Source organism: Carettochelys insculpta, chromosome 18, assembly GCF_033958435.1.
Source record: "Carettochelys insculpta isolate YL-2023 chromosome 18, ASM3395843v1, whole genome shotgun sequence".
Classification (NCBI taxonomy): Eukaryota; Metazoa; Chordata; order Testudines; family Carettochelyidae; genus Carettochelys; species Carettochelys insculpta.
In genome coordinates this window covers 324987-348769 of record NC_134154.1, presented here as the reverse complement: position 1 = coordinate 348769, position 23783 = coordinate 324987, and the positions used below count along the sequence as shown (strand labels likewise).

General features: G+C 45.5%; 2 protein-coding genes across 9 annotated transcripts in view; one reads left to right on the top strand and one right to left on the bottom strand.

Moving 5' to 3' along the window:
* Positions 1–19362, top strand: part of LOC142022883 (apelin receptor B-like) — an 81280-nt gene extending 61918 nt beyond the window's left edge. Inside the window, exons 2-5 of one of the 3 annotated variants that reach the window (XM_075013207.1) lie at positions 10865–11152; positions 14794–14925; positions 16276–16374; positions 18967–19362. The gene's annotated coding sequence lies outside the window, so the exon portion shown is untranslated. Of the gene's footprint in view, positions 1–1855; positions 1932–10864; positions 11153–14793; positions 14926–16275; positions 16375–18966 lie in introns of those variants that run through there. The other 2 variants (XR_012648063.1, XM_075013206.1) reach the window with 2 other exon arrangements.
* MORC2 (MORC family CW-type zinc finger 2) overlaps positions 1–23783 on the bottom strand; it is a 91194-nt gene that overhangs the window by 39981 nt on the left and 27430 nt on the right. For 5 of the 6 annotated variants that reach the window (XM_075013144.1, XM_075013138.1, XM_075013139.1 and 2 more), the window contains 4 exons: positions 19383–19491; positions 13252–13411; positions 12617–12728; positions 4492–4617 (listed from right to left, as the gene is read on the bottom strand). In XM_075013144.1, the coding sequence (XP_074869245.1) occupies positions 4492–4617; positions 12617–12728; positions 13252–13411; positions 19383–19491 (507 nt within the window). Of the gene's footprint in view, positions 1–4491; positions 10868–12616; positions 12729–13251; positions 13412–19382; positions 19492–23783 lie in introns of those variants that run through there. The other variant, XM_075013142.1, reaches the window with a different exon arrangement.

The window sequence follows — 23783 nt, the reverse complement described above, 5'->3', positions numbered from 1 at the left end:
AAAGGCTATAGCTACTTCATTTTCCACTTGCTCTGCAGTAACGAAACAGATGGTGGCAATATTAAAGAGCCACACTGTCTTGTGTGAGGATGGGTGAGCCCTTCTTCTCCTGTCGCCTTTTCTGCGAAGCACTGGAGGCTGCCACCTTAACCTGAAGGAGTGCAGTGCTTGGAGCTTGTCAATTTCACCACAGGGAAACAGACTAGAGGTGTGAGATGTTTGTTAGCTCCAGGGGACTTCCCCTTATCTCTAGGGCCTGTCACCATCGAAGCCCTGTAAGAGATCTCCACTCCTGCCGGCTATGCCTGAGCGGGGAGTTGTTGCAGTCTGTTGGTGTGAGAGCCTGCTCCATCTGCCAGATCTGGAGCTGTTGCTGTCATGCTCTCCTGGACTGTTTAGTCAGTATGCTACAGCGTGGTCAGCTGTGCTGTGGTGCTGACCCAGACACCATAAGCAGAGAGCGTGGCCATCAGAAATCAAAACTGAAAGACCACAAGCAGAACAATCTGCAAAAACCCTGCAAGTGAAGCATGAGTGAATCTGACTAGCCTGGCTGTGCTCTGGAACAGAGCTGCTGAAAGTGGCTGGAGCCACTTGGGAAAGCTGCCTCTGCATCCTTCCCTCCTTGTCTGCTTGATCTTTGTTTTGTGTAGTTGCTTCACTCTGCAACTGAAATTGACAGGCCACAAACAGCACTTTTAAAACCCTGGAGCCAGGCGTAGTGAAATTGACTAGAACAGCTGTGGTATGAAGTAGAGCTGCACTGGAGCTGCTTGGAAGAAACAGCATCTGCAGCTTCTCTCTGCTGTCTCCTTTTCCTTGCATTTAGTTGTTCCTTGAAGTATAAGTTAATTCTTTTGATTTGATAATTTTTTTTTTTTTCAGGTGACTGAGATGAACTGCTGTTGTGACTGAAGCCAGCAACAGAGAAAAGCTGAGGAATTGGCTGTCCACGCATGTACAGTAAGCGCCACAGGTGTCTCATGCTTGTGCCCTGCATGCATGGACAGCCAAGGAAGGGACGCTGCTACCTACAAATCTATGGCTAGTGAGTGCAGTGGCACTGACGTACCTAAAATGTGGAGAATCCACAGGGACACTCAAAGAATAAGCAGCAATGCGTATTTGGGGCATAGACGATAAATAAATCCTTCTACCAAATACCTCCAGGCACTTACGCTCCTTGGCAGCAAGGGTGTTTCTGTACATTGATGATTTTGCTCTGTGATTGGCAGCATCAATAACTAGAGAATTTGGTTGTGCATTTAAAAATAAGAAGTCCATACCCTCCGCTGTGACAAAATATTCTCTCTTGACCCATTTTTTGGTGGGTGTGCCAGACTTCAACTGCTACCTCCAATACAGCCACATCAAGTGGTAGAGCTACTCTGGCAGTTGTAGGAGACTGTAGAATTTTTAGAAGCTTGGGTTGCTTCTCAGGTACTTCTGTTAAAATGATCTCCTGGCTGACTACCACTCTATCAAACAGTTCTGGAATTGTTTCACGTCATCAGAAGAAGACTGGTGTATGGGTGAGAATGCTTCTCCATAGGGGACGGCAGATTCAGCTGGTGGCAAAGGAGGAAATTGTGACTCAATGGTATCCTGCAGATGGGTATCATGCAATTCTATCACTTTCCCATTGTGTCAAGAAATTGATTAAACAGGGGACGACTGGTGCTGTGGCACAGCAGAGGGTGCTCTTGAGTGATTCCTCATGGGACTGCTGTAGCAGCAGGGCGATCGAGATCTGGAGCAGTAAGGCTCGTGCGTAAGGAGACGGTGTTGATGATCATAGTGATAATGCACTGCATGGGCTGCACTCGGGGATGAATGTCATGAAGAGAAGGTGCTTCTGTAGTCAAAATATCTATTAGCCCTAGTAGAACATGGTGATAGAAGGATTTCCGGAAACTGACCAACCCTTCTAGGTGAGCTGTCTCTAATCTGCAGAGCAATAGGAGTGAAGTGAACGACAGTACCTCAGTGACTTGTAGTAATGGTGGTATCCACTCACAGTTTCCCTGTGGTGGTAGGGTGGACTGGGAGATGTGACATAGTACTTGAGCGCTGACAGTTATTGATCAAGGGGCATGGTTCCCTGAGGGAACTCTGTTTTAGCCCTGGCTTTCCACAGTGGTGGAAATGAGGGCTGTTGATGCAGTGGGTTTTGAATTTGTTCTCCCGGTGCCAGGAGAGAGCCCAGCAAATCACCACTTGATCTGATGGTGCCAGTCATGGGCATGCCGCTGATTCAGGCACTGCCAATGCTACAGGCACTGAAGCTGCTCTTCCTGAGGTCTGGCTTTTAGGGTTAGAGGGAGACACAAGCTTGGGCTTTTGTGTGCCCAAAGTGCCAGGTTTATCTCCTGTGCTCACTCTGGGCAGGAAACATAAAAGGGAAAAGCTTAGTCAGTCTTTACCTGAGTCCCCAGTAAAGAAGGGGTAGCATCCCTGACAGAAAGGACATTACCCAATGTAGACAGTGAGTCTGGCAGCAGCTCCAAAACTTTATCAAAGAGGAGCATTTTTAATCTCAGCTCCTTGTCTTTTCTGGCTCTGGCCGTCAAGCTCTTACTTTGAGAGCATTTTTGAGGAATGTGTGCCTCTCCAAAGCAGCAAATACATGCAGAGTGCCTGTCTGGGGCAGGCATAGGACCATGGCACTTCAGAGATTTTTTTAAATCCGTGTTAGAAACACTTTTACGTTCTTTCTTGCAGTGCTTTAGGTTTTGTTGTGTGTCTGTTCTTTTCTCTCTCTCTCTCTCTCTCTCTTTTTTTTTAAACCAAGTTGCATCAGCAAACTATGTACAGGGAAGTGAAACTGACGAGGGAATTTCCCTCTCCTTTTAATCGTAACTCAAGTAATTATAGGATAAGAACTGTCTATATAGAAACTATGAACTAATACCTCTATGCGATGTAATATCTAGAGGTCTGAGGGGAGAAGAGAGCTGTGCTCTATTTGCCAGCCAAGGGTGGATATGAAGGAACTGAGGAGAAAGCGGGCTGTGCGCACTATCCCTAGAGGCATGCACAGCCCTACTCAATGCTGCTTGGAAAAGTCTCTGTGCTGTGGTTCTGGGCAAGTCCAACACCTGCCATAGAGCCCCATAAGGACCGCACTCGAAGAGAAAAATTGTTCTCCTTGGCCTCTAAGGATAGGACAAGAAGCAATAGGCTTAAACTGCAGCAGAGAAGATTTAGGTTGGACATCGGGGAAAAAACTTCCTAACTGTCAGGGTGGTTAAACATTGCAGTAAGTTGCCTAGAGAGGCTGTGGAATCTTTACCACTGGAGTTATTTAAGAGCAGGTTATACATACATCAGGGATGGTCTAAACAGTGCTGGTCCTGCTGTGAGGGCAGGGGACTGAACTTGATGACCTCTCAAGGTCCCTTCCAGTTCTAGTGTTTTACACTTATATCTCAGGATAGTTAAAGTCCCCCACTACCTCCATGTCTGAAGCTTTCAATATCTCATTATTTTAGAAATCTCTCATCCATGACCTCCTGATTTGGTAGTCTTTAGTAAGACTCCTACCAGGACATCGTTTTCAGTCTGAGCCCAACTTCCAAATCCAGGAAGTCTAAGTGGGTTTCAAAAGATAAAAAACCAATGGTACTCAGGCATCTTATAAAAAGTTAGAACTGCTGTATCTGAAAAGATCACCACCACCACACAATGTTTTTAAATATTCACCCTTCTTTAAATTTCCATGTAATGTAATTTTCCTAATATTCCAAATGGACATTTCCCAGCCACACCAAATTAGTTACTGCTGTCTGAAACAAGAGCTGTGACACTGCTAAAAGTACAACCAAAAAGCCTTCAATTTTGTATGCCCTTAAAGCAGTGGTAAGGAACCTTTTTTGGTCAGGGGCCACTGACTCACAGATAAATCAGTCAAAGGCCACACTCAAGTGAGAAGCAAAAACATACCTCATATACCTGTCCCCCAAGTGGGAAGCAAGAAAAACAGGAACGCTCACTTCATTCACACTCAACTTGTGGCACAGGGTGGAGGTGAGGCTCAGGGCTTCCCCCAGAAGTGGGGCGAGCTGGCATTCATGCTCCAAACCCAACGGGGTGGGGAATGCAGAGGCTCAGAGACTTGCTGCAGGGCTGAAGCACAAGTGCAGGCTAGCTCTGCTATACGGGGGGGTGGGGCGTGCCCAAGCCTTGCCACGGGCCAGGTGAAAGTAGGCCAGGAAACAGATCTAAACCGTAGGCCATAGGTTCCCCTCCCCTGCTTTAATGGGAACAGAACCAAATCAGTTTCTGGTAGGATTTTCAGAAGACTTAGCCTTTTCCCCGACACAAATATACTGAAAATCTTGCCCTACAACTTCAGATTAATCACTGTTTCTTTAGTTTTATGGCTTCTTAATGGTTTCATACAAGGCCAACATGCCTTGCATGCTACAAGGGATTTCATGGGACCATAGACTCCTTGGGGCTGTACATGATAGCCTAGGTCATGACTCCTACCTTGGCTTGTAGAGGCAGCAGGAAAGTCGTTTTGTTTGCACTTTGTGTCCATGGATGAAAATCCTCATTCTAGGATCAATGTAAAGGACAGCAGCATAGGCACGGAAGGAGCGACGCTCTGGCTTTCTGCAAGAGGAAAGCTTACAGAAACCAGATAGTCTATTCGAGCAAGGACTCTTACTACTTGTCAGAGAAGAGAGACCATCATAGCAACTCTGAGCAGCACCCCAACACTCTCCCCATGCTATAAGTCCCTCCCCTTCCCACTCCATCTGTAAGTAACATCCACGATCCATGAAGCACTGCACAGACTCCCATGTCAGTTCATCTGCTAAAAATTGCCTCACAGCTCCTTAATTAAGTAGTGATTCTCTCTTCATTCAACTTTCCGTTACCCTCAGCTCCCTCATGGAGGAGACAGGTCCCTTACATATAGTGCCTGTACACTCCCTTCAGTGAAGCTGTGCATACGCGGCTCATGTTTTATTGACATTAGCATCCACTGAGTGCACGTGTGGCACAGCTCCTTCTGTTTCTTCTCTATTATGGAAGCAGAAGTATTGTCTCCAAAGCAGGGGAGGAAAAGAGAGTTACTCACCTTGTGCAGTATGACTGACATTCAAGATGAGCATCCCTGTGGGTGCTCCACCGTAGGTATTGGTGCATCCCTGATTGGAGTCTTTCAGAGTAGTATGCTAGGGGCAATGCAGGGGCAGTGTAAGCACAATGCGCCCTCAGTGGCATGTGCGGTCCCCCTCCCTTTTATTTCTTCCTTTACCTTGGAGAGAAAGACGAGGAAGCAAGGGTTTTGGAGCACCCACAGGGACACTCATCTTGAAGCATGCCAGTTATTGTACAAAGGTGAGTAACCTCCTCTTTGAGAGACATGTCCCTATGGGTGCTTCACAGTAGATGACTGTAAAGCAATCTGGGTGTTTAAGGAGGCAGGAACTTTGGATCTGGAACAAAAGCTTTGGACAGAAGAGCTTTAATTAACTTAAGGTCAGAAAGTGGGCCTTTTGTAAGGGCATAACATCTAGCAACAGCACAGTGAGAAGATCTAGTGTCAGCTCTACAAATATCAGCTATTGGGACTTTGCATAAGGTGGCTATGGAAGCAGCTAGGGCTCTGGTGGAATGTGCTCTTATGTTGGTAGTCGGATTAGTGTCATTAGAGGTGTAGCAGAGTTGAATACAGTCCAAAATCCAGTGCAAAAGTCTCTGAAAGAAGATGTCTAAGTTTCCCATTGTGAGCTATGGATATGAACAACTGAGGTGAGGATCTGAATGGTTTAGTTCTTTGGTGAAACAAAGCAGCAGAAATACATTTCTGCTGCTTCGTTTTGTTGGAGTACAGACTAACACGGCTACCTCTCTGTCACTAGTTCTTTGGTGGTTAAAGGATATTGTTCTGCAAAGAGAGTGTGCACAGGTGCCTTGAAGGAATTAGCACGTGGCTTCAGGAAGAATACAGGAAGGTGCTTAGTTTGATGTATATGGAAGGAGGATCACATCTTTGGTGAGTTTGTAAAGTGACTTATCCTTGAGAAAAAAATAGCATAGGGTGGCCCAGTCTTAAGTGCAGTGATTTCTCCAACATGTCATGTAGACACAAAGGCAACAAAGAAAGAAACCTTCATAGGAAGATGTAGAAGAGAACAGGTAGATACTGGTTCAAAGGGCTGGCAAATAAGTGCATTCAGCACTAAGTGGGGATGACATGCTTCCAGCACATCAGGATAGAGCACTCGGAGACCTTTCAGAAAGCTTTTGGTCATTGGGTATGCAAATAAGAATGTGTGGTCTAACCTGGTATGAAATGTTACAGCTGCAAGGTGTACCCTAATGGAGGTCATAGAGAAGCCTGATTGTTTTAGATATAGGAGATGGTCTAGAGTGGTTGGGTGGGGTGCAGTAGTGGGGATGAGGTTGTTTTTTTGAGCGCCAATGGGAACATCTCTTCCATTTTTGCATACATCTTGTGACAGGTCTGAGCTCTGTTGTGAAGTAGTACCTGCTGGACACCTTCCGAGCATTCTAGCTTCTGAGCTGAGAATCATGGTGGTGCTATGCTTTGAGGTGGAGCACGAGTAAGTTGGTATATTAGAACTGTAGTCATAAGAACGGCCATACTGGGTCAGACCAAAGGGTCCATCCAGCCCCGTACCCTGTCTGCCAACAATGGCCAACACCAGGTGCTCCAGAGGGAGTGGACGGAACAGGTATCAATCAAGCAATCTCCAGCTTCTGACAAACAGAGGCTAGGGAAACCATTCCTTAATGGACCTAACCTCCATGAATTTATCTAGCTCTTTTTAAAACCCTGTTATAGTCCTAGCCTTCAAAGCCTCCCCTGGCAAGGAGCTCCACAAGCTGACTGTGCGCTGTGTGAAGAACTTCCTTTTATTTGCTTTAAACCTGCTACCCATTAATTTCATTTGGTGTCCTCTAGTTCTGATATTATGAGAACAAGTAAATTTTTCTTCATTCACTTTCTCCACATCACTCGTAATTTTATACACCTCTATCATATCCCCACTTAGTTAACTCTTTTCTAAGCTGAAGAGTCCTAGTCTCAATCTCTTGTCTTACTGGACCCGTCCCAACCCCCTAATCATTTAGTTGCCCTTTTCTGAACCATTTTTTTATAATGCCAATATATTTTTTGAGATGAGAAGACCACATCTGTGTGCAGTATTCAAGATGTGGGCGTACCATGGTTTTACAGAAAGGCAATATGATATTCTCCATCACTTTTTTTAACGATTCCTAACATCCTGTTTACTTTTTTGACTGTCCCTGCACAATGCATGGATGTTTTCAGAGAACTATTCACAGAGACTCCAAGATCTCTTTCCTGATTAGTTATAGCTAAATTGACCCATCATAATGTATGTACAGTTGGGGTTATTTTTTCCAAATGTGCATTACTGTATACTTAGCCATGTTAAATTTCATTTGCCATTTTGTTGCACAATCCCTCAGCATTGTGAGATCATTTTGAAGTTCTTCACAGTCTGCTTTGGTCTTAACAATTTTGAGCAGGTTAGTGTCATCTGCAAACTTTGCCACTTCACAGTTTACCCATTTCTCCAGATCATTTATGAATAATTTGAATAGCATCAGTCCTAGGACTGACCCTTGGGATCACCACTAGTTAACCTTCTCCAGTCTGATAATTTACAGTTTATTCCTAACTTCTGTTTCCAGCCTTTTAGCAGGGTCTCAATCAATGACAGGATCTTCCCTCTTATCCCATGACAACTTAATTTACGTAAGAGCCTTTGGCGAGGGTTCTTGTCAAAGGCCTTCTGGAAATCCAAGTACGCTATATTTACTGGATCCCCCTTATCCACATGTTTGCTGACCCCCTCAAAGAGCTCTAACAGATTAGTAAGACACGATTCCCCTTTACAGAACCATGCTGACTTTTGCCCAACAAATTATGTTCTTCTATGTGTCTAACAATTTTATTCTTGACTATGGTTTTAACTAATTTGCCTATTACCAATGTGAGACTTACTGGTCTGTAATTGCCAGGATCACCTTGAGAGCCCTTTTTAAATATTGGCGTTACATTAGCTATCTTCTAACCATTGAGTTCAGAAGCTGATTTAAAAGGATAGGTTACAAACCAGTTAGCAGTTCTGTAATTTCACATTTGAGTTCCTTCAGAACTCTTGAGTGAAGGCCATCTGGTCCCAGTGACTTGTTATTGTTAAGTTCATCAATTAGCTCCAAAACCTCCTCTAATGACACTTGAATCTTGGACAATTCCTCAGATGTGTCACCTACAAAGGACAGCTCAGGTTTGAGAATCTCCCTAACATCCTCAATCATGAAAACTGAAGCAAAGCAGTTTCTCCGCAATGGCTTTTTCATATTTGAGTGCCCCTTTTGTCTGATGAAAGCTCATCACCAAATAAATCGTTGTTAGTCTTTAAAGTGCAACATTTGTGCTGTTTTCTTTTGTGTCTCGATTGTCTAGGGGCCCCACTGGTTGTTTACCATACTTCCTGCTTCTGATGTACTTAGACATTTTGGGTATTGCTTTTTAAGTTTCTCTCTAGCTGTTCTTCAAACTCCTTTTTGTCTTTTCTTATGCATTTTTACATTTAATTTGGCAGTTTATGCTCTTTTCTGCTTTCCTCACTAGGACTTGACTTACACTTCTTAAAAGATACTGTTTCATCTCTGACCACTTCTTTTACATGGTTGTTAAGCCATGGTGACTCTGTTGGGTCTTTTACTGTGTTTTTGAACTTGCAATTTACATTTAAATTGGGCCTCTATTATGGTAACTTTGAAAAGTTTCCAAGCACCTTGCAGGGATTTTACTTTAGTCACTGTTCCTTTTAATTTCCATTTAACTAACCTTCTCGTTTTTGGATAGTTCCCCTTCCTGAAGTTAAATGCCACAGTGTTGGACTGCTGAGATGTTCTTCCCACCACAGTAACGTTAAATGTTATTATATTATGGTCAGTAGTTCCAAGCAATCCTGTTACCGTTACCTCTTGGACCAGATCCTGCAGTCCACTCAGAACTATATCAAGTATTACCTCTCCTCTTGTGGGTTCTTGTAATAGCTGCTCCAAAAAATTATAATTTAAGGTATCAAGAAATTTTATCTCCACATCTCATCCTGAGGTGACATGTACCCAGTCAATATGGGGATATCTGAAATCCCCAACTTTTATAGAGTTGTTTATTTTGATTGCCTTCCTAATTTCCCTTTGCATTTCATAGTCACTATCATTAACCTGGTCAGGTGGTCAACAGTATATGCCTACCGCTATATTCTTATTACAGCATGGAATTTCCATCCATCCAGGTTCTATGGAACCTTTTGATTCATTTAAGATTTTTACTTCATTTGATTCTACATTTTCTATCACATATAGTGCCACTCCGCAACCTGCACAACTTATTCTGTCCTGATATATTTTATACCCCAGTATAATTGTGTGCCATTGATTGTCCTCATTTCACCAAGTTTCTGTGATGCCTATTATATCAATATCATCTAATACAAGGCACTCTAGCTCACCCATCTTATTATTTAGGCTTCTAGCATTTATGTATAAAGCACTTTAAAAGCTTGTCACTAATATGTCTACCCTTTCCTGATTCTTTTTCATGAGATTATTTCTTTTCCGCTCCAGCCCATACTTAATCCTCTTCATCCTCTCCTCCTGACTAAAACCTAGAAATTTTCTATCAGTAGACTCTCCTCTCAGAAGTCTGTCTGATCCACACGCTCCTCTGCACCAACTGGCTTTCCCCCACTTCTTCATTTAAAAACTGCTCTACAACCTCTTTAATGGTAAGTGCCAGCAGTCTGGCTCCACTTTGGTTTAGGTGGAGTTCCATCCTTCCTGTGTAAGCTCCTCCTATCCCTAGTTGGTACAGGAAGGTTAGGGTGGACAGTAGGGTGATTGATTGGAAGGACCAACCTTCTGGTGAGGAACAGGAACCCAGGCTGTCCAGGCCACAAAGGAGTTATAAGGCTCACTCAAGCTATTTTTTTTATTTCTGCACTACTCTGTTGAGCAGCAGGATTGGTGGAAACATGTATAGAAGGTTGAAGTTGAAGTCACAGTTGATGAGAAAGGCATGTTGGAGAGATCCCTTGCCTATTCCCACCGTGTAAGAGAAAATTTTGCACTTTTCATTGTGGGTCGAAAAAAAAAAGGTATATCGATCCCATTGCTGGAAAATGTAATTGATGACTTCATCGTTGATCTACCATTCATGTTCAGTGGCTGAGATTCTGATGAGAAATCGGATGTAGTTTTGAGAGTTAAAGGGGTAATTATATTGTGCTTGAAGCACCAGTTCCATACTGTCATGGATTCCTTGCATTGGTTGTGTGAACAGGCGCCTCCCTGCCTGTTTATGTAACACATGCAGGTTATGTTACCTGTGTAGACTGTTACATGTTTGTTTGAACTGAGGGTTAAGAACAGACTAAACATACTGAACCACTCAGAGGTCTAGAATACTTATGTGCAACACTATTTCCATGTTGGACAACAACTCCTGAGTGATATGCTGCCCTAGGTGTGCGCCCCACACAGTCAAGGAGGCATGTGTGGTGATGATTACTATTAACTTGAGTTACAAATGAAACCCCGGCAAAGAGTTTTTGACAACTGTCCACCACTGAAGGGATTGTTTCACTGTGTGTGGAACTAGGAGGGATTTTGTAGGTGGTGTATATATGGTTTGTAAACTGCTGAGAAAGCCCTAGAGTCAGCGCATGAAGAGGCTTGCATTCTGAACAACACGGCTGCAACCAGCCACATGTCCTAGCAACTGAAGGCAGTTGTGGACCTGATTTTTTTTTTAACTGGATTGTATTTTGTTGACTAGATCTCCGATGTGGTAGAATGTGCTGGAGAGCAGAGGCGCAATGGCCATTCTTCTGATCCTGCATGTTTGTCTTTGGGCGAGTAAAGTCATCTGATGTCAGCTGGAGTGATTCTTCCAACAACATCATTATCAGACAAAGTTCTCTGTCCCACCTTGCTCCTGACATTAAGTTAAAGCAGTGGGGATATTTATGAACAGTACAGGTCTCTCGTAAGCATGACGTGCAGGAGGAACGTCCGTCAGAGAAGGGCACTGAATCCTTACATGAGACACACCTCTTGGAGCCTGGTAAGACTGGCATTTTTCAGTTTCTTTCACCCCAAGTATCCCCCCCGCCCCCCCCTTTTTTTTTTAAATAAAGATTGGAGAGGAAAGATAGCCCTGTCTTCCCCCTCCAGTGCCCCCTGCACCTTTTTTAAAGCAAAAAACGAGAAGGAAAATGTAGGGCAAACATGAGTTGAAAGGAAAGGATTCTCAATGAGCTTTTGGTAAAACAGGTCAGAAGAGGGCAACTGCTAGAAGTTCTATTTGCTGTCAAGGATGCAAGAGAAGGAAGAGAGAGCTGTGCCATGCATTCACTCTACACATGCCAACATCAGTCAAACGCATGCATGTGACATATGTACAGTGCAGCAGGTCACTGCTGCACAAGGTCTCCAATTACCAATGAATGCGGAGCACCCACAGAGACACCACTCGAAGAACCCCATCTTTTCCACATGCACTGCCCCTTTCTCTACTATTCCAAGCAGAAAATCCCACATCTCTCATCCCAAACACCTCCTAGATGGCTTTCCACTGAGCACAGGATTCACTGTGGCAACTGATGTTTTGAGACTCCACCAAAGCTTTACCCACAGACTGAATCATTGTACTTGTGGAAACTAGGTGAGGTCAGAATAAGTCAGCATGGCATCGTGAGTTATCTGAAGTAGGTATAAAAGGCTTCAGCAGACTTTGCAGGGCTTCTGAAGAAGATGAGCAATCTAAGGGAAGATGCACACTAAGGCTGTTAGAGTAAAAGTGAAGATTTGCTATGAGTCCCAACTACAGGTTTTTGGTTTGATCTAACTTGGTTTGTTTAGGACTAGTTGATTTTCTTGCTATAAACCAGTTTGCAGGGTGGATGCAATACCTCAACTGGCTCATGTCTACACTCCACCATAAGACACCCTGAGCACTGCATCAGGCTGCCCTACACTGAACAGAGGTTCCCATCTAAACCCCACCATCAAAGCCAGTCCCATGACCCCCTTACCTTGATTAGGCAGCTAACCTCACCAGACTCCGTGTCTGATCATAATGTGGATGTAGTCACCCAAATAAATTCCATTCAAATGGTTCAAAGGGGAGGTCTACTGTCCTCCATTCCAGTAACCTCTTCTTTCACATGATTATAAACTCATGCTGTACCCCAGGTCTCTCCTCCCTCAAATAAATTAAGCAAGTATCAGTGTCACATTTGCTCATGCACTCCTGTTCTCTTTGGGGCAACCCAGTGCCATGATGTATGTAGCATGCTACTCTCCCCCATACCATTCAAAAACAGAAGAACAAATTTCTTGAGCCAGTAAGTGCATCAACATCAGGGAGGAGCTAGAGAGACAAGAAATTTCCAAAACTCCAACCTAATGCACTCCAGAATGCAAAATTCTGACCAGCTCAGTCACCTATACAGGACATGTCAACCTACAAACACCCCAAGCCATTCATACAGACTTCCCCAGCATCTGTGGTGAGTGTTGCACTTACGTTCCTTCAGGAGGTGTTTCTGCCATCTGGATATCTCGGGGGTCAGAGGTCACATCCAGCTCTGGCTCCCCATTATCCATCAGTTTGAGATTAAAGATAATCACAAGGGTACCTGAGTAGGTGACAAACCTGAAGTTAGCATCATCTACTGCCACCCCCGTTACTTCTGTTTCAGTGTTCTCAAGCCCATGAACTTACATTCAGCCCTCATGCTTCCCCACCCCTTCTCAGAGGTGTCACCCTCAATCACTCCACCCCCTGCCTGTCACTTGCTCTTTCCCAGCCTCACTCACTTTCAACAGGCTGGGACAGCAGGAGGTGTGAGCTGTGGGACCTCAGGGATTTTTGGGGAGCGGGGGGAGAAAAGGGGTGGAATATTGGTTCTGGGAGGGAGTCTGGGCCAATGGGAGCTGCAGAATCAGTGCTCAGGATAGGAGCAGAGGATGAAGACCCCCAACTTGCAGGAATGGTACAGGATTAGGGCAAGAGAACCTGACTTAGCCCTGCTGCACCTCCAGACTTTTAGTGTGCAGGACATGCTGGAGGGCATGGAAGAAGCTGATCAGTGGGACCCAGAGAAATGTTGTAGTACCTGCGACAATTGCCCTATTTCAGCTCTATCAGTTTATGCTTACCCTTCTCCCCAGGGATTTTCTTGAACTGCTCCATCACCTCGTGCTCTGACTTGAAGGGAGAATACTTGTAAATAAGCTCCGTTTCAAGAGCAAATTTCTCCATGTTGTCTGTCATGGGCTCCAGGGTGCGTGTGCTCCAAGTGGGCAGTGGGACAATCACCTGTAGACAAGATTAGATGTTAATTAAGATGAAGTTCCAACACTTTCTCTTGAGAAACACTCCACTCACTCCCATGCTTCAGCTATTTCTGATGGAGCTTTCCTATTTACCTGATAACAGTTGAGTATTCATTCAGTGTCCGGCACCCAAAAAAAGGAAAGTACTCACCTTGTGCAAGTAAACAATAGCTCTTCAAGATGAAACCCGCACCCACCCCACCCCCGGGTGCTCCACTCAATGTCAGTGCGTCCTTGCACTGGAGCGTGGAGATTCTTCTATCGCCATGGCTTCCCACGCTGAGCATGAGGAGAAGCTTACTGCAGTCTGGCATGCACCTTCTCTACGCAAGCAAATACAGCAAGATGCTCCAAAGCAGGGAAAGGAGCAATGGAAGTGGAGCACACACGGGAACACACACCTTGAAGAACCATCATTACTGTACAAGGTGAATAACTTTCTCTTCTGTAAGTAGTGTCCTTCTGGGTGGTCCATTCTGGGTGACTATAAAGCAGCAGTAACACTTTGGAGGTGGGTTTGGAGCCCAGTAATGATTACAGTCGACAGAACTGCTTGACCCACTTGAATGGAGGGCACAATTGAAGAAGGAGCATAGTGCTGTGCAAAACTTATTGATGGAAGACCACATCGCCATCTTGCATATGTCCATAAGGGGTACGCTCTTGAGAAAGGTAGTGGTCGAGGAAGACACTGCCCTGGTAGAACAGGCAATGACAGCACCTAGAAACTCCTTCCAGTGAGGCATCTAGCAGGTGTGAATACAGGTGGAGATCCAGTTGGACAGCCATTGAGACAAAATGGGCAAGCCCTTGGATCACTCTGCAAAGGAGAGGAAGAGCCTAGGAGACTTGCGCCCTGGCTTCATGTAAGTGAAGAGGGAACCTTAGGATGAGGGCGAAGAGTGACTTGGTACACACTGCATAAGGAGGTTTAGCCATCAGAGCAGCAAGCTCCCTGACCCTCCTGGCCAACACGACGACAACTAAAAACAAGCCCTTCATCAACAAATGGAGACAGGAACATGTGGCAATTGAGGATATAATTAAAGTCCCAAGTAGGGACCAGAGGGTATACTGATGGAAAGGTGTTTTGCAGGCCCATCAAAAAAACATTTGGTGATATGATGGGCTATGCTTCCTTGTGCATCCTCTGCTTGGAACACCACCAATGTGGCGGCATGCATCCAGACAGAGGGCTAGGCATGACTCACTCAGATGCAGCAGGTAGTCAAGAAGAAGGTGCTGTATGAGGAGGAATAAGATGATTAGCACCCAATCAATGAGTGAATCGTGTCCACTTGTAGAGGTAGGACTTGCAGATGGACGCCCAGCTGCTATTAATGAAAGCCATTTTTATCCACCCAGAACATATTTTGGCATTCTGGAACCATGAAGGAGCCACAACTGGAAGGGGTGAAGGGTACAACCAAAGTCCTAAGACAGACAGTTGCAGCAAGAAGGAAAGGGAGACAGAGTCACCACTGACAGCCAGTACAGGTAAGGCTACCAAGTTTGTTTTGGCCATGCTGGGGCTAACAGGATGAGGCAAGCCTCATCCAGTCCAACTTTGATCAGAAGCTTGTGAATTAAGGGAAGGGGAGGAAATGCGTAAAGAAGGGGCACATCTCATCTGATGGAGAAGGCATCCCCGAGGGACAGCCTCCCCAGACCTGCTCTGGAGCAATACTGACAGCATTTGCTGTTGATTCAGGTCACAAATAAGTCCATGCAAGGACAGCCCCAAAACTGGAACGCACCACAGTGGCGCTCAACCATGATTTCTTAGTCATGGTGATCACAGAACCAGCAACTGAATGCGTCTGTGGTCACGTTCAGGACCACACAGAGATGTGGCCACTAGAGTAATGTTGTGCTGAAGGCACCAAATCCAGAGTTTTATATGGCTTCTGCACACAGGGACGGGGACCAAACCCTGTCCTGATGGTTGATATAATACATGCACATGGTGTTGTCCGAGAATGTTGATCATTCTGCATGCAAGGTGCAGCTGGAAAGGCTGGCAAGTGTAGTGGACCTCCCTGAGCTCCAGTAGTTTTATGTGGAGCACTTGCTTGGTAAAGGACCATGTGCCTTGGACCATAAGGGAACCCAAATGGGCACTCCATCCCATATGGCAGGCATCCGTAGTAAGGGTAATAAATGGGGGCAGTTGGTGGAACAGTACCACAGTGAGAATGTTGCCCGGACATGCCCACTGAAGGGAAGCGAGGCCACACAACAGCCACTGATTTGTACAGTGAGTCTCTGGCCAGGGTATAGCAGGTGGCCAGCCAGGACTGCAGGCATTGCATGTGTCATCTTGCCAGCTTCACCACACACAGTGGTGGTCATGGGGCCCACCAGTTTGAGGCACATGTGCACCATGATGGTAGGGGATAGTCACACCACCAGGATGAGATGGCACAGGACCTGGAATCTTTGAACCAGAAAACAGTGCCCTTGGCAGTGGTAGTGTTTATGTGGGCCCCAATGAACTCTAGGGACTGCATGAGTTGAAATTTATGTGGAAGCCAAGGCTGAATAGTAGGTCTGTGGTGACCCATAACATACAAAGGGCCTCTGGAAACAAGGACCCTTTTAGGAGGCAGTCATCAAGATATGGGAAGATGATCACCCACCCCAGGAGGATGTAGGTGGGCAGGCACAACAGAGAGGTTTGGAAAAAAACACCCTGGGTATAGTGGAAAGCCCAAAGGGCAGGACCCAGTATTGGTAGTGACGGGACCCCACCGCAAAACAAAGGAAGCACCTGTGTAGTGGGTGGACTGTCATGTGGAAATAGGCACCCTGTAGGTCGGGAGCTGACAGCCAGTATTTTCTGTCCAGTGCCGAGACCATGGTTGCGAGAATCACCACCCTGAATCAACAACAGAGGATGTATTTGTTGAGCCTCCAGAGGCTGATAGGCCTCCACCCAGTTCTTAGGTATGTGGAGTAGAACCCCCTGCCCTGAAAGTCTGCTGGAACCGACCCAACGGCATACATATAGCAGAGGTGCTGTTCCTCTTGCTCGAGTAGATACTTGTGAGAAAGGTCCCTGAAGGAGGACAGGGTAGGGGGGATGAGTGGAAAATAGAGGTAAACAGGATGGAATACTCCCAGGCCACTAGCTCCAGGAATCACTTCTCCAAAGGTAATGTTTGCCCAGTGATGGATAAAAGGAGGTGATGGTAGAATGGATGGCAACCAGGCTGTGAGGCAACTGGAGCAGGAAGATCTCTCAGGCGCCTGACCAAACCCTCAAAACTGCTGCTTAGGCTCTTGAGGATGGGACACCACAGACTGCTGGTGTCACCATGGTGAGGTTTTCACCATTGGAACCTGTGCTGTTGGAAAGGTTTGAAGCATTGTGGTTGCTGCTGGAACTACTCCCGTGGTCTTTGGCAGGGAGAATACTGAACCTGCTTAAATGGGGTGGGGGTGGAGAGGAAAAGTACATCCCCAGTATGGTTTTGGAATCCTTTATTGAGCCACAGGGCCTTCTGTCTTCTCCTCAAAATAGGTGTTTGTCAAATGGAAGGTCCTCCATTTTCTGCTGCAGGTCTGTGGGGACCCCCAAAGGTTGGAGCCATGAAGGGTGCCTCATCACCACAGTCAAAGTCATGATTCTAGCCACCATGTCCATTGTGGACCGGAGCACTGTATGGGCAATGGTGTGCTCTTTGTGTATAACATTCACGAAGGCTGGGCATTGCTGCTTGGGCAACGAGGGAACCAACTCCTGCAGTTTAGAATAACTGTGATGGTCACAGTTGAGCACGGCCACACAGTTCACTGCCCACAGGAGCAAAGTACTCAAAGAATAAACTTTGCATCCTAAAATGTCCCACTTCTTGCTCACCTTGTCCCGAGGAGTGGAACAAAAGGCCTTGATCTTGTTACGGATGGCAGTAACCACTAGTAAGTTTGGTTATGGATGGGTGAATTGGAACTCCACATCCTTTCAGGTCATGAGATAGTTTGTCAGCTCTCTTATTGGAGGGAGAAAATGGATGCCAGCATCTGCCAGATGATGTTTGTGGAGCGCATTATTGCTTTGTCCATAGGCAGCATGATTCTGGTGGAGGTAACAGGGTGCAGAGAAGCCTGTGCTGTTTGACCTGCACCTCCTGCAGATGATACTTCTGAGCCTGGGCCACCTACCACAATAGATCCTGAAAAGCCCATGAGTTGTCCATAGGAGAAGGAAAGACATTATTGCATCATCTGGTGAAGATGAAGAGTGGTGCAATGGGGACCCATCTTCACTCCCCCCCGACAGCAAGTCCTCTGCCTCAGAGCGCTGCAACGGGGCAATACATCATTGACGTGGTGGGCTGTAGAGACACAGGGCAGCCCCTGGGCAAACTGGATGGTGCAGGTGGAGCATGGGATCATGGTGACCCCCATGCCTGCCAAGGTGACCAGTGAGGAGCAGGCTGTTGTGGATATGGATAGTGATGCACCAACCATGGTGGGTGCATCTGTGGGTAAGCCATTGTAGGCCACGTCTTGCCATTTGGAGTGCGTAGGACTGGAGTGCTACAATGAAAAAGACACTTCTTTGATTGTAACCACCCCCTCTTGGGGTGGGCAGTTTGGCTCCTGAGCCATGAGAGAACCGCGAGCACCTAGACAAACAGGGATGGAGGCGGCTCTGGGGACATATGGCGTGGAGAGCTGGGTGGTGCTGGGGCCAGTGCCACATGCGCTCTTGGCGGTGAGTCTTTGCAACACTGCTTGGACACCTGGCAGCTGGCTTAGGCAAAGTGGGGTCTCTGTGCTGCAGGAGAGTGGGGCGGTGCCTCAGCCCTGGACTTGCATGATGCCAAGCCCAGTGCCCAATGTGAGTTGCATGGCGAGTTGGAGCAGTGCCACTTGAGCTCTGTTTCTGGCACTGTAGGCAGGGTCCTAGCTTTCAATGACCTCTCATGCCCAGGAGTAGAAGCAGCTGAAGCCAACGGTGCTGACTGGGCTGGAGGTACCAACTACTGGTGGCTTGGCACCTCTTGAGCAGGCATTTTTGGAGCTGGCTTAGATGGTGCCAGGGACATTCAGGCAGCCCATGAGGACTGGACCTGGAGGCCAGAAACATGCCAGGGAAGGACCCACCTTGACAATTAGGGTGCCAACTGAGGTAGAGGGATGTTCAGAGTCCATACCCGTGGTCTCCCATGCAGGTTTTATAGCAGAGGGCTGCTCCGGGGCTGGTGGTTGAACGGACTTCTCATACAGTTAAGTCTTGTGCCTACTGGCTCGGTCCCTCCTGAACATCACAGTAAGTCTGGAGCAATGGCTGCAGGATTGGGTTTGGTGCCCCTCACTCAAGCACTTAATCCAGGATGTGTGGCCATCTGAGGCCGGAATGGCTTCACTCTGCACATCACTTGAAGCCTGATGGCCCGAAATGGCAATGACACAGTAACTAAATCTATCACTAAGCCTAACTAAAACTTTTTTTAGTTTTGAAGTTTAACATGAAAGACAATGATTGTTCTAATCATATCCAAGTTAACTAATTCTTCTTTCGTCCTTCAGCAACAGAGAGAGAAAGAAGCTCCATCTGCAGCCAAAGACGGTAGAGAAGGAACTGAGGGGCTCGCAACATGCGTGCTCCAGATAGTGCAAGGAGGCATTACTGCGCATGTGTGGCATGGGAAATCATGGATATAAAGCAATCTCTGACTGCTAGGACAAGCATGCACCAGCACATACAGCAGAGCACCCAAGGGGACACTACTTGAAGAACCACCAATTCCACCCTCAGTTACCTTTCACAGTTTATCTTTTCAAGTCAATATAATTTTACCCAAAGTACAATGTAAACCATGAGAAAAACAAAATGAACTACAAACCAGGTTCTCTTCCTCTTAGAAGATCAGATAAGCTACAGAGATCAAGAGAATGCTCATCTTAGCAAATACCTAGCTCAGAGTGACAATGGGCATGCAAACCTCATCGATGCCTTCTTCTTCGTGAAATGTGCGGGACAGGAAGAGGCAGGTCATGGTGGAGTCTTTTTTAGTGAACAGGATAAAATCCTTCCCAATCCGCATGGAACCCCTGCAGGTAGATTTTAGAGTGTGTGTTACTTATATTAAATGGTGTACAAATTAGTCAGAAAAAAAAAAAAACATTTTTACCACAAGTCCTGGGCTACTAGGGTCCCTTTCCCCAGCCTATCTTCTTTAATTAATTCTGAAATGCTAACAAATTCAAAATATTCAAATGCCTCAAAATGCTTAAAAGACAAGGATCTTGTCATGCTATGGAAACAAAAATTCAAAATCATTCATGCTCTAAATAACCTGATTAACACCATAATGTATAATGAAAAAAACAAAAACAATTTCCCCCCCATAGGAATCAACATAAATGTGGGGGATGTGTTCTGTGGTATCCTCTAAGTCATCTATGAGATGCAAAGCAGGGAACCTTATTTCCAGAGGAAACAATAGAATACAGGAAGGTTACATTTCCGGTCCTCAGACACATAACACTACTGTTCTGAACTCATCCTACCAAACAATCCAAAAAAAAACAAAACACAAAAAACAAAAAAACCACACATTAAAATATTTCATTCATACTTATTTTAAATTGAACAGTATTTTTATTAGCACTTTTAAACGGCATCTTAACGTTTTCAGGTTTCCATCATTTTTAAACAGCACCTTATATAGCTTTTTTAAAACCTACTTAGACAGAGGATCCAGAAGTCACCTCAACATCACTAAGTTTGAGTTTCATCACTTTCTTTTTAAAGAATCCAGCTGTTTGTTTACCACACCAAAGTTTGTCATAGTACATTTGTGTTGCATGCCAAGTCATCATTTATGACCCGTGTCACCTGTGCAGACTGATTAAGATGATCATTTCCCTTAAAAATGTCAAAGAGCTCCCGTTCAAACATACGCTGAAGAGTAGCACTCCTCAGCCCCTTTCTTTTTTGTTTTTTATCTTTGCCTTCTTCTGTCCATATTTTCTTCATGCAAATTTGAGGATCTTGTAGAATTAGACATCATTGAGAAGCATAGACTGCAATTCCAACAGCTCTTCCACATCATTCTCTTCAAAGCCAACCTCCCTTGCTACCTGCACTATTTCAGAATGAATTGAAGTTTCTTCAAACCCTACAGAGTCTTTCATGGCCTCAGGATGTCTTTTTCTCAGGTCTTTCCATCATGCAAGCTGAGATGCATTCTCAGGTGTTACCAATGATTGTCAGCGTCCATAATGCTCAATTTTTTCCAAAATTCACAGACCACAAATAACATGCCTTGAAGGTGGCAAAAAGCCCCTGGTCCCTTGGCTGCATGACTGTTGTTGTTCAAGGTGGCATAAAAAGAACTTTGATGTTTTGACAGAGAGCTTCATAATCCAGGTAGTGGGTGCTAGCATTATCCAGAATCAGAAGAATCCTACATGTCAAATGTTGTTCCTAACGATATTTTTTCATTTCAGGCACAAAGCAGTCCACAAACCGCTCACGGAAACTACTCAAACACCGCCCCCCCCCCCCCCCCCGCGGACTCTCTGATTTGCTCACTTTGATCTTTTTTTTTTCTGATTTGTCAACCTTGATTACTATTTTTGGTTCTCTTAAATATTGACTCTGTTCTGGTATGGCTATGGTTTGAAGAAGTGGGTCTGTCCCACGAAAGTTCACCTAATAAATTATTTTGTTAGTCTTCAAAGTGCTACTTTACTGCTTTTTTGTTTTCATAGTACATAGACTAGCATGGCTTTCTCTCTGTTACCACTCATGGAAAATTTGTCTTGTTATCCAGGCCTATGTGATTTCCATATGACAGGAAACCAAGATTTCACACAGTTTTTCATAGCTTGTGGGTTTTCACTTTGATAGCCAAGCAATGCCTTGAGAATCTTGTCACCTTTACCATTGCCTTCTGCCGGAAGAGTTAGGTGATACTTAGAGACCTTGAAGCCAGGAACACTTTTATTGTTATATTTCTATGAAGTTCTAGATGGCATCTCTTTTCAGTAATAGACCTGTCTCTCCTGCATTAAAAACTTAGCAAGGGTCATAGCTGACTTCAATCGCTGTAAGCATTTCAGCAAATGCTTCGGCTGCCTCCATGTCAGCACTACCACTCCTTGCACACACATTTTTAAATCTACACCTTTCCTTGAACTGGTGAAACCATCCTCAGCTTGCAGTGAAAGTTTTCCCAGCAGTCTCCTCTTTGTCAAATTTTAATGTCCTCATACAAGCTGATGGCTTTCTCTTGAAAGACGGCTAGGCTGACTGGGGTATTGTTTTTATGCTGATCTTCCAGCCATATAGCCAGTATCTGTTCCTCTTTGCATTTATTTGATGCATAATCTTTAGAGGAATACTCTGAAGAATTGTTTACTCACAATGTCCTCAGCATTCCTGGAAATAGTATGAATGACCACTGGTGGCAATACAATATGTTAAGCAATAATCAACAGAACGTTCACCTTTCTACTGGCTTTATAATGCCCAATTTTACCTCCAGAGTTACACTGCTGTATTGTCACTTACATTCACTAAATCTACTCATTCCACTAGCAATGGCATTACACTTTGAAGTCATTATTTCCTCCCAAGGGGCTGAGGGAGACATTTCCACTTGCTTACACTCTGGCTCTGGAGCAGTAATGGCAACATTTCTTGTTGCAACAGGTGGCAAAAGAGGTTAATGGGGGGAGTGCCCCAACACTGGAACAGGGAACGGACCATTCTACTGTGGAGGTCCCACTCGTGATCCGGTGTAAAGTGTCTGCTCAGCAAATCCACTGCAACATTGTTGACCCATTTAAGTAAGATGCCACAAGAGTAATGTCCTTTCAAATGCACCAATTCCAGATTCAGATTAATTCCACACAGAAGGAACAAGAGTGGGCTCCTCCCTGGCAATTTATATAGTATATTGTTGCCACACTGTCTGTTAGCATCTTTACTGTGGAACCCTGAATGCACAGGTAGAAATGCTGGCAGCCTCTGAGAATGGGCCCTGAGTTCCAGGTTGATGGGAATTAGGCGTTCCTGAAGGGACCATTGCCCCTGAATTGCAAGTGTCCATGTGGGTTCCCCACACTAGTAAGGAGGCATCTGTGGTAATGTGTTGGGGATGGTTGTCTGGGGTAGAACAGGACCCTGGAGAGATTTTGTCCTTCTCTACCACCATGGGAGAGACTTAAGTACATGAGGTGGAGGTACCACTGAGTGGTGAAGGCTGCAGTGAGTGCTGCTGTAAATAGTGGCCAACCAATGTTGCAGTGAGTGAAAATGAAGTCTTGTGTGCTGCACTACAAAACATGTGACTGTCATGTGGCCCGTAAGTCTGAGGCATTTCACTGCTTGGACCATGGGACTTCCCTTGAGGGTCTCTATGAAGTCCTGAATTGCCTGGAACCTGTGGAGGGGCAAGTACGCTCTTGCTACAGTCACATCGAGTCAAGCTCCAATGACCTATAGATCCTGCATAGGCTGGAGGGTGACTTCTCATTTATGAGAAGGCCCAGAGAATGAAAAAACGACTGTACGGTGTGCACCATGTCTGCAGTCTCTGTAAGTGAGGGGCCTTTTATTAGGCAGTCATCGAGGTAGGGGAGTATCATAACTCCTTGTCGATACAAGTAACCCTGTACCTAAAGTGCTCCATCCCTATTGTGAATCGTAGGAACAGTCTGTGAGCAGGATGAACAGTGATGTGAAAGTAGGTGTCTTGGAGCTCCAGAGCAGCAAACCAACTGTTGGAGGTTTAGGATTAGGATTACTGAGGCCAAATTCACCATCTTGAACCGCTGTTTTCGTGCATACCGGTTCAGCAGATGCAAGTCCAGTATTGGTCTCCAACCACCGTCGTTCTTCTGCACAAGAAAGTAGTGGGAATAAAAACTTTTGCCCCTGAAGTCATAGAGAACTCGTTTCCCTGCTCCTATAGATAGGAAATGGTGCACCTCCTTGTGCAGAAGATTTTTGTGAGAGGTCCCTGAAGAGGGACAGGGGTAGTGTGGGATGGAGATGAATGGAATAGTGTAGCCTGACCATACGATCTCCAGAACCCACCTGTTGGTGATGGAGGCCCACTGATGGAAGAAAGGCCTCAAATGGTGGTGGAGCACACTGGAAGGTTGGAAAGTGATGTTGAAGACACTGCTGCTCTCGACCGATGAGTCAAACCTGCTGTCTGTTAGACTGAAGGTTGGTTATGTCTGCTTTGATTTCTATGCCTCTGCAATCTTTATTGAGAGCAGGGTTGGTTGCAAGGCCAGGAGGATTGATAAAGTTGCAGTCTGTAAAAAATGGCTTCATACCGCCTCTGATAAGGATGGTAGTGCCGCCTCCTGTAGGGAGGGATACA